Below are 15,488 nucleotides of genomic sequence, written 5' to 3' on the forward strand. Positions count from 1 at the left end.
TGTGAAAAATATAGCACAAATCATATATATATATATATATATATATATATATATATATATATATATATATATGTGTGTGTGTATACATACAAAGATTTGCGCCATATTTTCACAATTTTTCAAAAATAGCAGATCTACTCTGTGCCGCGCTATGAGCTTGTAGATCTGCTATTTTTCCAATAGCTAAAGTATAACATAATGCTTAAAACACCAAAAGGGCTTCCCGTTAAAAGAAGATAAAAAAATAAAATAAGGGAGGATTTACAGCCAAGTTAAATGTTGACTCACCGGCAGTATGGGTTTCTTCTGGATGTGTAGCGGAGTGTGAGGAATCTGTAGTAAATGAAAGGCTGCAGTAGGCTTCCCTGGCCACTGTGAAGGAAAAAAAGTGAGTCAACAATCATTACTGCACATTAGGATTTGCCTCGTTTCAGGGAATCCCTAGGACCAATTTCCAATACCCCAAATATCGGCCACTTGCTCACTCAGGCAGCATGGCGGTGTTACAGTGAAATTGGTGACCTTCCAAAATATGTGACCATCTTGTGGACTTCACACAACTTACATACTTACATGGAGGTCTTTATATACGTGGCCTAAATACCGCTAAGTTGAACTCTGCTAATAAACAAACAACGTTCGGAAACTGATGTTATGTGATGTCTACACGGTTGTCACATATTTCATCAGGTCACCAATTTCACCATAACACTGCCATGCTGGAGTGACCGAGTGCGAGTGAGTGGCCCGGCCGAGATTTGGGGTATTAAAACTGGTTTATGGCCAACGACGTAATTGACGTAATGAAATCAATAAATCCCTTATGGCCAATGACGTAATGGACGTAATCGATTGATTCCCAATAATCGGGAGCTTATTGTCGCAAAATTTAGCATTTTTTAGCTAATTTTGCTAACGGCCGATGTAATCTTCCTAAAACCGGCCGAAAATCCGCGCGTGCACGGTCGATCGCGCACGCGCGTGATCGCGCATGCATCGCTGCGTAAAATGCGATGTTTTGGGCTTGATTAGAGCTTAATTTGACTTAGTTATGAAAAAGACGATGATAGCTTAGCATTCCGGACATCTTCCATTGTGGCACACTAGCAAAGCTACTGCCGGATATTTTGATCCTAACCGGATGTGGTCATCGTTCACTCGCTCCTTTTGGTCAGAATCGGCAAAATGGTGACGTTACCGCCACCATCAGGACTGATTGTCCCAATACTATGGTCTTGCCCCGTCAGAATGAGATATAGTGTGTATATCGCGGATTTTTCTATTGGCATTAAAAAGACAAATTAAACATTTGAAAAATGCTGGCTGAAGAATCAATCCACTGTTAATTAGGCTTGGCCACAAGAGGGTTAACACCCCAAGCGACAAGAACAGAGTTCTCCGTCCTATCAATTAGTAACGCTCCTCGCCCAGGACGGAGTTAATAAAAGGACAGACATTTATTGATATCAATTAAAAACCGATCGCGTCGCTCCACCAGTTGTGCAACATTCGATGTTATTTCCGGTTGGGACGCCATCGAAAATGTCCCCATTTTAGCGGATGAGATCGAAAATCTTAAAACAATCTAAATCATTCCGTCCAATTCTAAGCAAAGATTATGTTTTAGACGGACCATCGCGGTCCAGTCGCTATAGTCGCGTTAGAATTAATCATACCTCCCGTTGTTGTTGATCGCCTCGGGAGTGTTTTGGCTACATCAAGCTACATCAGCTACATCCGGGATAGCGCCTGGTGCGTCGTTAAATGTGCTCCGTTGCTGCAAATCACTGGGCGATCTGATTTAATGTTCCTAAATACCCCTGGGCGTTCTAGGTGTTAATGGATACTATCATGTACTGAAGAGCAATTAATATACATTTCCATCTCTGGTTCTCATTTGGCCTTTTTTTTTATAAGCCAGGTTTTTTTTTTTGTCCATTCCATGTGTGACGATGATCATGATGAAGGCGAGCTAACCACAACGCACACGAGAATTTAAAATCATCTACACTGACTGAATCCCAGATCTTTTGTCCTGCCAGGGCGGGTAGGCGCATGGGAGGGGGAGAGGCGGTGGAGTTAGTTGCAGTTTGAGGGTCCAATGGAGTTGAGGTTTTGTCCAAATCGTTTTTTACTACTTTCCATTGGTTCAATATTTTCAAAACAACACAGACGTAAAGGGTGTTCGCTGTTCAATAGCACTGATTTATGCAAAGAATAATAATCAAAGACCTCAAAGATGGAGTTGGTGGTTTCCTCCCAACACCAACAATATGCTACATTCAGGTTTCAAAATGAACCAGAACAAATTGTGATGAAGCCCGTTGTCACGGAATACAATTTAGTCCGTAATTATTTTACGGTCAATATCTGCAATGCTAGTGACTTTTACCAACCTTTAGGTTGAACATAATAAGCATACCTGAAGAGCATGAAAACGGTGGCTGGCATCAAAAAGATCTCATTGCAGGCAATGAACTTGAGGATGTTCTGCTGGTTGGATGTAAGCTTGTCCAGGAAGTTTCTGACGAATGCTAGGCTTTCGGGACCCACGGACTACATGGGAAAAAAGAAAAAGAAAAAAAGTCAAGAGCTGCTAGTGTCACTTCACCCTTTTTGCAAAAAATGGCCAACAACTCAAATCTAGCCTACTAAAGACTGCTACAGAGATTTATGGTTTCAATTCTTCATTCTCTCAATGACAAGGATTTCAATTCGATTAATCGTGCAGCCCCATTTCAAACATTTGTGTGATCTCATGCATTGTTTTTCTCCAGTTCATCTACACAGCACACGGAGGCAGTTATAGCGGACCCCCGCAGATAATAATAATAATGCAGCTGGTAATTGATTTAATCAAATTGGGCTTATTTATAGAGACATGTAGTACCCAGTCATCAAGTCCCTGAGGTGAATCTACTCATGTGGTTATTATTTAATCCCCTGTAGAAATTGAGTTATTACCAGTGGGTAATTGAACATGGATGTGAGAAACTGAAGATGAAGAAGATGATGAGATGAGAAGATCACAATACTGTTGATACGCATCAAGAAGTGGTTCAGGGGTGACCACCTTGGTTTACTAAGACTGTTGATACGCATCAAGAAGTGGTTCAGGGGGTGACCGCCTTGGTTTACTAAGACTGTTGATACGCATCAAGAAGTGGTTCAGGGGGTGACCGCCTTGGTTTACTAAGACTGTTGATACGCATCAAGAAGTGGTTCAGGGGGTGACCGCCTTGGTTTACTAAGACTGTTGATACGCATCAAGAAGTGGTTCAGGGGGTGACCGCCTTGGTTTACTAAGACTGTTGATACGCATCAAGAAGTGGTTCAGGGGGTGACCGCCTTGGTTTACTAAGACTGTTGATACGCATCAAGAAGTGGTTCAGGGGGTGACCGCCTTGGTTTACTAAGACTGTTGATACGCATCAAGAAGTGGTTCAGGGGGTGACCGCCTTGGTTTACTAAGACTGTTGATACGCATCAAGAAGTGGTTCAGGGGGTGACCGCCTTGGTTTACTAAGACTGTTGATACGCATCAAGAAGTGGTTCTGGGGGTGACCGCCTTGGTTTACTAAGACTGTTGATACGCATCAAGAAGTGGTTCTGGGGGTGACCGCCTTGGTTTACTAAGACTGTTGATACGCATCAAGAAGTGTTTCTGGGGGTGACCGCCTTGGTTTACTAAGACTGTTGATACGCATCAAGAAGTGGTTCAGGGGGTGACTTGGTTTACTTACATCCAACACTTTCTTTGTATAGGTGGTAGCATGAAGCAGGGAGAAGAGGAAAACTGGAAAGATGCTCACTGGAGGTAATGGTTAAGGCTTCAACGGGGATCGACATAAAACACCATAGCAACCAAGTCAATTCACAGCCAGTAAGGCCATCCAAATAATTTAACCCATTTAGACCTGAGGACGATTCTACAAATGGCTTCTAAATCCTGACAGTTTTCTTGAAAAACCCATGTTTCTATGTCAGTCGTTCTCAAACTATTTCATGTCAAGGACCCCCAAAAATATCTTTCTAAAACGGGTAGTCCCAATACTTGATTCTGATTGGCTGGTTACCGTCACGGTGTAAATTTCACCCACAACTTCAATCACTTCATATCATTCGCAGCTGATTCCGCATCTCTGTAGCTGTACTGGGGAAGGGGAGCGCTTGATTGCCTTGCAAACCCATGCCGTGCGGGTGTCTAAGCGCCGCCCGGCTCATATGACGGCCCTGTAAAGACATCCAGGGCTATTCTCCCGTCACAGCCTACTTGCAGCAAAACAAGGAGTGCTCTGGTGGCACAAAGCGTAGCTACTTGTGAATTTAATAGTTTTATTAGGTTAATATTTCTATACGTTTGTAACCGTTTTAGAAAAGCAATAAGCCACTCGAGGCCCCAGTTTACCGGGTATTTTACAATGGCTGGGAGGGTAGAAGACCCTCAGCTGCGCCTCGGGTCTGCCTACGCCTCCCAGCCATTGTAAAATACCCGGTAACCTGAGACCTCTCGTGGCTTATTGCTTTAGTATTTGGCCGCCGACCCCCATCTGAAAATATGTAGTTCCAGGGACCCCCCAGAAGCAAAGATTTGAGTTAAAAACGTTCGCTCTGAAACAATATATATTCGTGCCGCATTTTCACGATTTTTCAAAAATAGCAGACCTACAAGTTCATAGCGCGGCACTCGGTGCCGCGCTATGAGCTTGTAGATCTGCTATTTTTCAATAGCTAAAGTATAACATAATGCTTAAAACACCAAAAAGGGGGTTCCCGCCCAGAATGGGTTAACAGCAAATGTGCTTATTCTGCATTACGCCCCCAAACAGCATACTGCCATGGCATGGGGAGGCAAAACTTTGATGAAAATTAATCTCCATTCAAACCACTAAAGCTAACCGACGCCCCGTAAAGATGAGGATACTTGTGATGGGGTAGGAGTTGACGAGGATGAGGGAGTACAGAAGGTAGTGGCAGCTGTCCTCCTGTAGTGCCTGGGCCAGGAACGCCCGACTCAGCTGGAAGCGGGGAAGCCTCTGGTGCAGACGCAGAGCGCTGGTGAGGGCGTTTGCCAGCAAAGCCCGTTGGTAGAAGTTGGCGGCCGCTTGGGTTCTGAAAGCACAGCCGATATGGTGGGGATTTAAAACCAGCGTTGATTTCGTCGACTTAAAACTAAGGCGAGGAATGTTCCGTCGACTACCTTTTTCCCCACTGACGATAACTAAATGGAGAACTACATGAAAACTAAGCTATGATGACTAAGACTAAATATATATATATATATATATAAAAACTAGACTAAAATGTTAGTGAGGGACTAGTGGACAAGAGATCCAGTATGTCATTCTACAATTAGTTGCATGCTGAAAATAGCAGATCTACAAGATCACAACGCATCGCAGCGCGGCGCGTTGTGAGTTTGTAGATCTGCTATTTTCAGCAAGTGTAAAATCAGTCATTACGACGGCATCAAGGCCCGCCAAAATACAGTCTAGTCAACTAAATCACCTGTAGATTTAGTCGACTAAAACTAGACTAAACACTAAAACATTCCAGGTGACTAAAACTAAATGAAAACTATTCAAGAGACTATGACCAAAATGACTATGACCAAAATCAACACCGATTAAAACATGCGGTTATTAGTTATAACGCCCTGAATAGGGAAATGGTGTCCAATATTGCACAACTCAACATATTTCACAGGGGAACGTCAAGATACAAATGACTGGTATCCTTACCCCAACAGTGGCAGTATGAACATGACTGAGCAGTAGACAGTGAACAGTCTGGACAGCCACATCGCCGTTTCCAGCTTATTGCTCAATAAAAATTGCTGAAAAAGAAAAAAAAAAGTATTTTTTTTAATCCAATCATTTGGGTTTAACTTTTTAAGCAAGCACTTTCAGATTTAATTAACAAATTAAGACCCGAGCTAGATTCTAAAAAATGCCGTCTACATGCTGTTTTCGGACAAATCTATGTCGTTATATCAGTGGTTCTCAAACTTTTTCAAGTCAAGGCCCCCAAAATGATATGTATTTGGCCTTAGACGAGTGTTGAGGTTTGAGATAGTCTTTGTGTATATCCACTGACAAATTTCGAGCACCATTTTCAGGAGATAAAATACTTATTTTACTCCGCTCTCCAAACTAAATATGACTTATAAGGACGATACGGGATGTGTCACGCCCAACTTCTGTATGGATGACCCAGGGCTGCCCGTACGATGCGCTACAAACACACACACACGCCATACTAGACAAGTAATTGAGTCAATTTGGCCAACCCAATTTCTCTGTCCTGTCGTCAGTCAGATGACTGGAAAAAAAAACTAAAAAAGACCAGGGGTCTGCATGCAATCCATACATCCAATGACATAATTAAAATATGATCCTCTTTATGCTTTAAATAGATTTGATTATGACGACAGTAATGGTGACCCATTTCAGACCAGAGTAAATATGTATTCTTTCAAAAAATAAATGTAAATTCCTTTCATACATTTCTAAAATAGCCAATCTACAAGCGTAGATTGGTAATGCATCGTGACGCGTGAGCTTGTAGATCGGCTAATTTAGCCATTTTGTTTTTAAATAGGGCACCTAAAATGGTTAATTAATGTATTTGTGTACGTTGTGCAAGTTCTCGTTAGGGTCACGAGGCGCTGAAAAGGTTTGTGAAAGACTCACAAGGTGCCATTGATGGCGTGGTGGTTAATTTGAAACACTTTCTTTTCAGGATCACACTACCTTCCTCAACAGACATGTGGACATAAACACAGCGGAAGATAACATGAACATGAATGTGAGTGTGTGTGTGTGTGTGTGTCCTTTAGGTGTTTGTGTGTGCCACCTGCTGTGCAGTTACCTTCATGCTGGCACACAGACAGTCCTTAACCCTAACCCAATTACCTTCAGCAGTTTTTAAGGTGACTATGAGCTGTCCATGTGCCGTGTGCAGCTGTTGTAGGTGAAGGCTGTGACAAAGGTCTGGCTGTGCTGTAGATTTTTCTCTTTATATATATATATATATATATATATATATATATATAGACCATAATCTGTACATGACGGCCTGGTGATCCAAGCACCCTAGGCTGTATTTTGTTTTATATACATCTGACAAATTGTGGAAATAAATGCCCACTCATTTTTTTTAAAAGAAGGGGGGAAAACGTATCCAATACAGTTAACTGCAACAGTAATATAGTCACTTTCCTTTTAGAAAATGTATCCTGGTCGCTGAACAAGTAGGTTGCCATCACAGAATCATTGACCAATTTCACCTCATTGTAACATTGACAGAATTTGGCTTGCATCTCAAAGAAACATGCCATCTCTCTGTCCCCGTCTTTCTAAAATAAAATGTCATTGGACTGGAGCCCCACGAAGTGAACGGAGTTGTCGTAACTCTGTCTTACTCTATGGCTCTGGGCTCGGCTGGTCTGGTCTGCAAGCAGTTCACAGCTCGCCTCGCTCGCTCCTGCGGAACGTGCGCCGCTCGCTCACGTTCAGAGGCGAGACTGCTTCGCGCATGGTCGCAGACATGTTCCTCTTATCATCCTCATCCGTCGATTTAATTATGTTGTTACCCGTGTGGCGAGACCACTGGAGTTGGCTGGGGTATGATGCAGCCAAAAACAAGGTATTTTGTGAGCTCTGCAGTTCCAATGCCCACGACATATTCAGAGTTGCCGACAAGTAAGTTAGCGTAGCGCATATCCGGCCGATAGGTGTGAATGGTTTTGCCGATCGACGTGCTAATGGGGGACCATTTAACCCATTTTGGGGCGGGAACGCCTTTTGGTGTTTCAAGCATTCTGTTTAGCTATTGAAAAATAGCAGATATACAAGCTCTATATACTTGTAGGTCTGCTATTTTTGAAAAATCGTGAAAATGTGACGCAAATCTTTGAATATATATTCTTTCAGAGCGAACGTTTTTAACTCAAATCTTTGCCTCTGGGGGCGTCCCTGGAACGACATTTTCAGATGGTGGTCGGCGGCCAAATACATATAATTTTTGGGGTTCTTGACATGAAATATTGAGCACCACTGATATAGAAACATAGGTATTTCAGAAAACTTTTAGGATTTAGAAGACATTTTTTTAAGAATCGTCCTCAGGTCTAAATGGGTTAAAACAAATGCGGCTTGCATGCTGTGGTTTGCTACCAACAGAAATTTGCATGAACAAGGGCTGCCAAAGTAGTCTCTTGTTTTTTCGCTCCCCTTAGAAGTTAGACTGGGCCAGCTCTAAACTGACTGGGCCAGCTCTAAACTGACTGGGCCACGGCCCGCGTGGCCTAATGGACCCTACACCGGTGATCCAGGGAGTGTGCGCTCAAAGTTTGGCATCAACCGGGCCAACAGTGCCGGAGATTAGCTGTACACAGACGGACGGACGCGCCCACACACACGGACGGAGTGCAAAACATACTCCAAGCCTTCGGCCTGGTGGAGACAAATTGGAGATATTACTCACCACCGGCCCCAATCGGGGGGGAGGGCTTTGTTGTTGTTGTTGGTCTGCGTCAGACATCTTTCAGGAGTGTGGGTCACCCTGTTGGCAAGAGAAGTCAAACCATGATCCATTCAAAGCACTTACAGTATAGTAGCCTACCAGCTCCACCTGTGCTATGTAGGGATATAATAGAGATCTAAATCATCATAAATAATACAATGCAATAATGTCATTTACTGCATTGGTACTGACTGATTGTGTCATATCCACAATATCAAAGCCATGACTTAAAATAAGTCAATGTCAAAAATATCCATAGCTTTTTACCTGCTCGACGTACATAAGTGAAAGCTTAGCCTTGGATCAAGATCATTCATAGAAGTATTTTTATTTTTTTACTTTCAATTGTCAAAGTCGATCAAATACATCCCTTTGATTAAATGGATAGTCTTCATCAAAGGCTAGTGCTAGCTCTGGTGCAGAGCTCTAGTGACTCTGGACCAGGGCTAGGCTAGTGCAGTGCTAGTATGATCTCGTTAACTGGGTAGCTCAGCTGGCTATAGATGTGTCAGTACTGAATGTCCATAGTTTTAGCGCTACGTTAGCTGAACAGGAATGATCTGAAGGTGTGATTTAAAGTATTGATCATCAGGGAACAGGTTCATGTTAATAGCAGCACGCTAGCATCAGGGACGCCCAGTCTAGAATATTCTCACCGCTGCTGCTAACTAGCTAAGCTAAGTTGGGATAGCTAAGCTAAAGATAGCAGACATGGCTACAGCATTGAGCTTTCAGTGACTACCGGCACAAGTCTTGCAGTGCAACAACAGCAACAGATCACGCTGACAGCTTTCACCGGGGCAAAAAACATGGCACGTAGGTATAACCGGTTCTATGAACAACCGGTCAATGTGTAAATATATGTGTATTGTTGCTTTGCCTACCTCAATATCATTCAATAAAATCAACTCGTCGGTGCTGCTGGCATGCGCTCTCTTCTACTACTGGTCGTGGAGCAATGGATGGAGACCTCTCTGATCAGCTGACCGCTACATCGTTTCCCTCGCGAGATTCGTCTTCACAACGGGAGGAGGGGTGCTGTGTGGATGTGATTTATTTTATGAATGGTTACTTTTGGCAACATTGTGTCAACAGGACTTCTGAACAGACCAGACGAATTTATCAACATGTTGATAAACATGCCAAACATATAAGTTTAACAACATTCTCCAAATGTGTAGTAGTAGGCCTACCGCAGGTTTAGAGAATATCGTGCACATTATATTTTCTCTGATATTTGTTTTAACATGGAGCTACCTGTATAGTATACACAGTTACTGAGTTACAAATAATGTATTAATTATAGACTATATATCCCTCTGACTCTGCATGAGTCTGAGGGTATTCACTATATCTAGGCAAAACTAAAACACGTCTGGCTTCACTCAGTCATGACTCATGTCACTCTTTAAATCAAATTAATTTATGCTGCTCGCTCAGCTAAACTCAATTCAATAAAATTCAATTCAAAGAGCCACGTTTCGGACATCAACTGAACTTAAAGCAAACAGGGCAGGGACTGGCCTGGGAGAGAGAGACGTCAACAAGCATATAGTACTATGCAATACTGCAATTTAGAACTACTCCGTAAGTACGGAATTGAAAATGTACTTGAGTAAAAGTACAAAAGTATCAGCATCAAAATGTACTTAAAGTACTAAAAGTACTAATATCGCCAAAGTAACTAGTAACTAAAGTTTTCAAATCATTGTAGTGAAGTAAAAGTACTTGAAGTTGGCTCCGAGATGTAGTGGAGTAGAAGTAAAAGTACTGGAAATTGGTAATACTCAAGTAAAGTACAAATACCTCAAAATTGTACTTAAGTACAGTACTTAAGTAAAAGTACTTAGTTACTTTCCACCACTGCATAACAGTCATTCACATGTACAGTACTATGTCCCTTTGTAGTGTCTGTCAGCTGTTTCTCTCTTCTGCCCTGTAAAGCACTTTGCGCTGCAATTTTATGTCATGAAAGGTGCTATATAAATAAAGATTATTATTATTATTAATAGATGACTTGGCAGAAAGTCATTTTGGAATGTAAACAAGCATTTTGAGGACATAGCACAGGCAATACATCTATCTAATCTAATAACAATAATGATGACAATGCATGCAGTGCCATATGGCACAAGTGAATAGGGATTAGCCTATATATGCTATGTGGCATTTAATTCAATATAGCCTATATATACACTGGACAAAATAAATAATTAAATGTGCTGCAAAACATTATTGTGTGTGTGTGTGTGTGTGTGTGTGTGTGTGTGTGTGTGTGTGTGTGTGTGTGTGTGTGTGTGTGTGTGTGTGTGTGTGTGTGTGTGTGTGTGTGTGTGTGTGTATGATGACCACTGCCAATGTACAGCACAAGGAAGCTACGTCATCTTTGACAACGATGGACTACCAAGGAGGAAGGTGTGTGTGTGTGTGTGTGTGTGTGTGTGTGTGTGTGTGTGTGTGTGTGTGTGTGTGTGTGTGTGTGTGTGTGTGTGTGTGTGTGTGTGTGTGTGTGTGTGCGTGCGTGCGTGCGTGCGTGCGTGCGTGCGTGCGTGCGTGCGTGCGTGCGTGTGTCTTGAAAATAGAAACATTTTCAAAGTTTCTTTGTTAGAGTTAATGGTCAACATTCTGACAATCATTGAGTTTGTACAGTGACAGTAAGAGGGCACTTTTGAAGGGCACTTTTGAAGATAGTGAAAATAGCTGATCTACGAGCTCTCTGCAACCCAGCACTCTTTAGCTAGTGGAGAAGATGCCGTGTGTACGACATGGATTTCGAAACAAAATCTGTTCAGCGCAAAATGCTGCGTTCAAGTTCAGGAGACTTCGGAGAAGAAGAAATTCTCCTGAATGCATGCCTTCGGGAAAGGAGAGGAGGCCAATCGCATTTCTTTCACCATGTAGTAGGCTAAAATGCTGCATTCGTGGTCTGGAGAGGGCAGTTGTTTCACAGACGGGGTAAAAGGGCATGGGGGCTCAAGCCCCCTTTGATGTCTATGTGTGCACGCCCCTGAGTGGGCATAACATGTGCCAAACGAAGAAGAGCCATATATAGGCATGCAGGAAAAAGCCTCCAGGTCGCTCTGGTTGAAAGGGCAGAGAGCAGTAGCCTCGGTTGGAGCCTGGAGGATGGTGTGGTGTCTGTTGCAAGACCCGAAACACCCGAATAAGAAAGATTCCAGGAAACAACACTGATGACGTGTCAGTTTGTGCATCAGTAGATCTGCTAGATCAGTGGTTCCCAAAGTTGGGTCCGGGGACCCCTATAGGAGTCCTTGAGAGAGTTCCAGAGGGTCCCCAGCTGAATGATAGATTATGAACCAAATGGACCATTATGGGTCTGTAATTCAGTGTAAAAATGGAACCAAATGGACCATTATGGGTAACTCTCAGAGTTACATTGATTTTACAATATAAATTAGGGTCTCAGAGATATAAATGCCATTAAATGCGTGGGGGTCCATAGACTAATGCAGGTCAAACTAAGGGTCCTTGAAATTAAACTAAATTAATTAGTGTCATTTTGGGGGTCCTTGACATGAAGAAGTTTGGGAACCACTGTGCTATAGATCTAGATGTATTGTTAACGTGATACCCCCGTTATTGAACAAACACTGATTGCTATAGATTAGAATACAGCAGCAAAATGTGTGGACTGTTGTGCATGATAAAAGGTTAGCCAATGGATTACAAACACCCTATAACCATATTGTACCGAGCTGGATCTCTGACATACACCTATAGGCCTATACTGCACACAAAGCTACTATACCTTTAATTGCATTTGCAATCTGAGGCTTGTTTAGCCTATATTTTAATAGTTTGGGGAGAAATGCTGCTAATTGTCTATAGCTCTGGTCCATAGCTCTAGTCCAGGGGTGGGCAACTGGCGGCCCCCACCTTCACTTAATGCGGCCCGCATGTTAATATCAGAATACTGATATAGTATTGATTTCAGCTGTTACAATTCCAAACCTGCTTTAATTAGTTAATGACTAGTATTAAAATGTTAGTCTTGTTGTGTCCAATGTAGTTATGTTAACAGTTCATAAAGTAACTATAACTAAATGCAATTGAAATTCAATAAAAAGGTTACTTTTCAGGATTCCAATTCAATAATAGCAACAAAAAAAAAGGCTTTGACAGTGTTTTCTCATGCCAATAAAGCTCCTTTTAATTTAAAATTGTATAACTTAAGTTTAAAGGGTAAAGGGTGTATAGTTGTTACCTTGCCAAGTTGCCATGATGTAACTCCAAATCTGGACAAGAAATAAAAAAGATAATTGCTCCAGTGATTAGAATTTGATCATTCAAAATGTGCTCCTCGTTGACTTGTCTTACATTGTACCTAAAACAGCTCTCAAAGTCACTCAGTACGTAAACAAACACAGACAATATAGAGCATCACCAAAACTCATGTGGTTTTATTTGTTTTTATATGTTAACTTCCTGTTGATTTGTCCATTTTTATTAGGAAGAAAACGCGGACTGGATCCGTGGATCCGGATCCAGATCTTCAAATACTAAACTCAACAGGAAGTTAACATTTTTAATATAAAACCACATGAGTTTTAATTTGGTGATGCTCTATATCTTCTGAATCAACTGAATCAAATATAGATCAACAGGAGCAAGCAACAATAATAAAGTGATAAATATTGATGATGGTGGAGAGAAGGAGTCGAGACTGACTTGTGCTCTTTGAAAATAGAGAAAAGGTCCTGCAATTCCCATCTAACGCCACACAAAGAAGCTACCACAAGAGGGCGCCCTCGACCATTTTATAGTGTGTAATGCACAACAGCGTTAGATAACAGCCCACATCCTTCTGTAGATTGCTATTTTAGCTTTGAATGCACCTTATTTGTCCGAAACATGTTTTAAAATGTTACTTCCAAACGCCACAGTCCACCGCATGTGTTCGGAAGATTATTGGGGAAGAGATTAATCGAGATGGGCTTATGTGTACGTGTGTGCTGCAGATATCATTTTCAAAATATAGGCAGTGTAAGCACCAGAGAATCTAATTATTTCTTTGCAAAACCTAATTAGGCATTAAAAAAGGTTAACGCCAGCGCCTGAAACGTTTTTGTTTAATAATCCCATTACTGACGGCTCATCATGTATAAAATGGTGCAGGAGGGACACTAAGTTTCCACTTGTTAAAGAGAATCCCCGAGAAATAGTCGCAGAAGTTTTTGACACCATCTGCGTTTGGAAAAGTAGACAATAATTAAGCTCCGGAGACTCGACGCCCAGAGTAAGTACTAGGCTACCTCGCCATATGATAACATGCATGCTTTTTTCCCCGTTTATTCTTAAGGTCTGCCTAAAAATGACTTTTAAAATCTGGGCTATTCTAGAGGGGGTCTGTTTTATGGTTTGCTCACATTGTTTGACGCATCAGTTTGCTGGAAAGGATACAACAGACAGACAGACAGACATGGACCTGCGTTTTTTTTTAGCATCATCATGTCCTGGACTCGGAGGACCATTACCTGTCACAAGAGAGCAACATTTGAATTTTGATGAGAACATTGTTTGTCCGCGTGTTTTAAATGGGCCCAATAAACTCGTACATTGAGAGATTATAGACTTGCCGATTGACGATAAGACAACAAGGGACCCCCCCCCTTTTACATATACGCGTCTTTTTGCAGTGATAATAGATGACATGTCCCTTGCATATAGGCTACATATCTACACGCACATGCATTCTTTCAAGCTCATCAACAGAAATGGGCGGAAATTGTACGCGTAATAAACAGAAAGAATTATCTGTACCGCAGCTGTACGATTATTAAATACGTGTATGTGTGTATGTATGTATGTATATATATATATATATATATATATATATATATATATATATATATATATATATATATATATATATATATATATATATATATATATATGTAACGGGTAGAAGAAATACTCTGTTTATTATATATATATATATATATATATATATATATATAGCTTTAATTATTTTCTAAATGTCATTTTGAACGGCACAAGCACAGAAATGAACAGTTTTAATATTATAAAACTTATGACAAAATAGCATTAATAGTCAAAGAGACAGTCAAAATCGAATATTTAGGCCTATATTGCAAACAATTAGGCCTAGTTAATTTACGTTATAAATTATTATTAGCTTATAATAACAATTTAATATATTCATAATTATTATAATATTGTTGTTGCCGTTATTGCTCAAATGTAAATGTATTTTCGTAGGCCTATACTGCTTACAATCGGTCTTCAACTTCAAGCCAAAGCAAGGTTTTTGTTTCCCACAGTCTTATGCCAACATAAACAAAGAAGCTTTCAACCCGCACCCTTAACGCATATTTCAAAGGACCAGGCAGGTTTAAAAAGCGAGTGACATTAAACTGAAAGCCTAACTTATAGATAGTCCTCTCTCAAAAGAATGCGCTTGTAATCTCCAAAAAAAAGCAGCCTGTGTTTATTCCCTTATGCCTCTATTTTCACAGAACAAACAGGGTGTAAAAGAGGGTTGGAAATCACGACAAGCGAGGAAGACGAATAAAAAGGTCATGGTTGTTTGGTAGAGAGACTGAGAGGAAAAGAAGGACACGGTTAATTTCCCTCAGAACTCACTCTGGTTATAAAGAAACAATTCAGGCAAAATATCAACAGGCCCTCTCTCTCTCAGTCTCACTATTCCTTTTATCTCTTTGTTGCCTCTGGTTTCATGTTTTTTTTCCCATTTGCAAAAGGCCACAAGACCCGTTCAAAGGATTTTCACAATAAAGAATAGGCCTGTGTTAGTGTAGAGCAGGTATATAGTAGTCTAACCTAGATTTTTTTAGAATGCCGCGTCCAGACATGCAGCATTAACCATGATATGCATGCGTGACGGCTGTGTAAAATCAGCAACTCGATCAGCACAAGCCCGCCGCAAGACTTCAGCCAAAACTATTTACATTGCGGGATTC

The 15,488-nt window shown here is 41.2% G+C and overlaps 1 protein-coding gene across 2 annotated transcripts in view; it reads right to left on the reverse strand.

Annotated features, from left to right (window-relative positions):
- The window catches only part of tmem33 (transmembrane protein 33), a 44,008-nt gene that overhangs the window by 2,508 nt on the left and 26,012 nt on the right, over window positions 1-15,488 (reverse strand). The window contains exons 2-9 of one of the 2 annotated variants that reach the window (XM_079509526.1): window positions 12,752-12,782; window positions 9,411-9,564; window positions 8,488-8,565; window positions 5,742-5,836; window positions 4,925-5,112; window positions 3,744-3,811; window positions 2,423-2,556; window positions 289-372 (exon numbers count right to left, since the gene is read on the reverse strand). In XM_079509526.1, coding sequence (XP_079365652.1) covers window positions 289-372; window positions 2,423-2,556; window positions 3,744-3,811; window positions 4,925-5,112; window positions 5,742-5,836; window positions 8,488-8,544 — 626 coding nt within the window. In that variant the 5' untranslated portion in view covers window positions 8,545-8,565; window positions 9,411-9,564; window positions 12,752-12,782. The remainder of the gene's footprint in view (window positions 1-288; window positions 373-2,422; window positions 2,557-3,743; window positions 3,812-4,924; window positions 5,113-5,741; window positions 5,837-8,487; window positions 8,566-9,410; window positions 9,565-12,751; window positions 12,783-15,488) is intronic. The other variant, XM_079509527.1, reaches the window with a different exon arrangement.

This window comes from Electrona antarctica (genome assembly GCF_951216825.1).
Source record: "Electrona antarctica genome assembly, chromosome: 1".
Classification (NCBI taxonomy): Eukaryota; Metazoa; Chordata; class Actinopteri; order Myctophiformes; family Myctophidae; genus Electrona; species Electrona antarctica.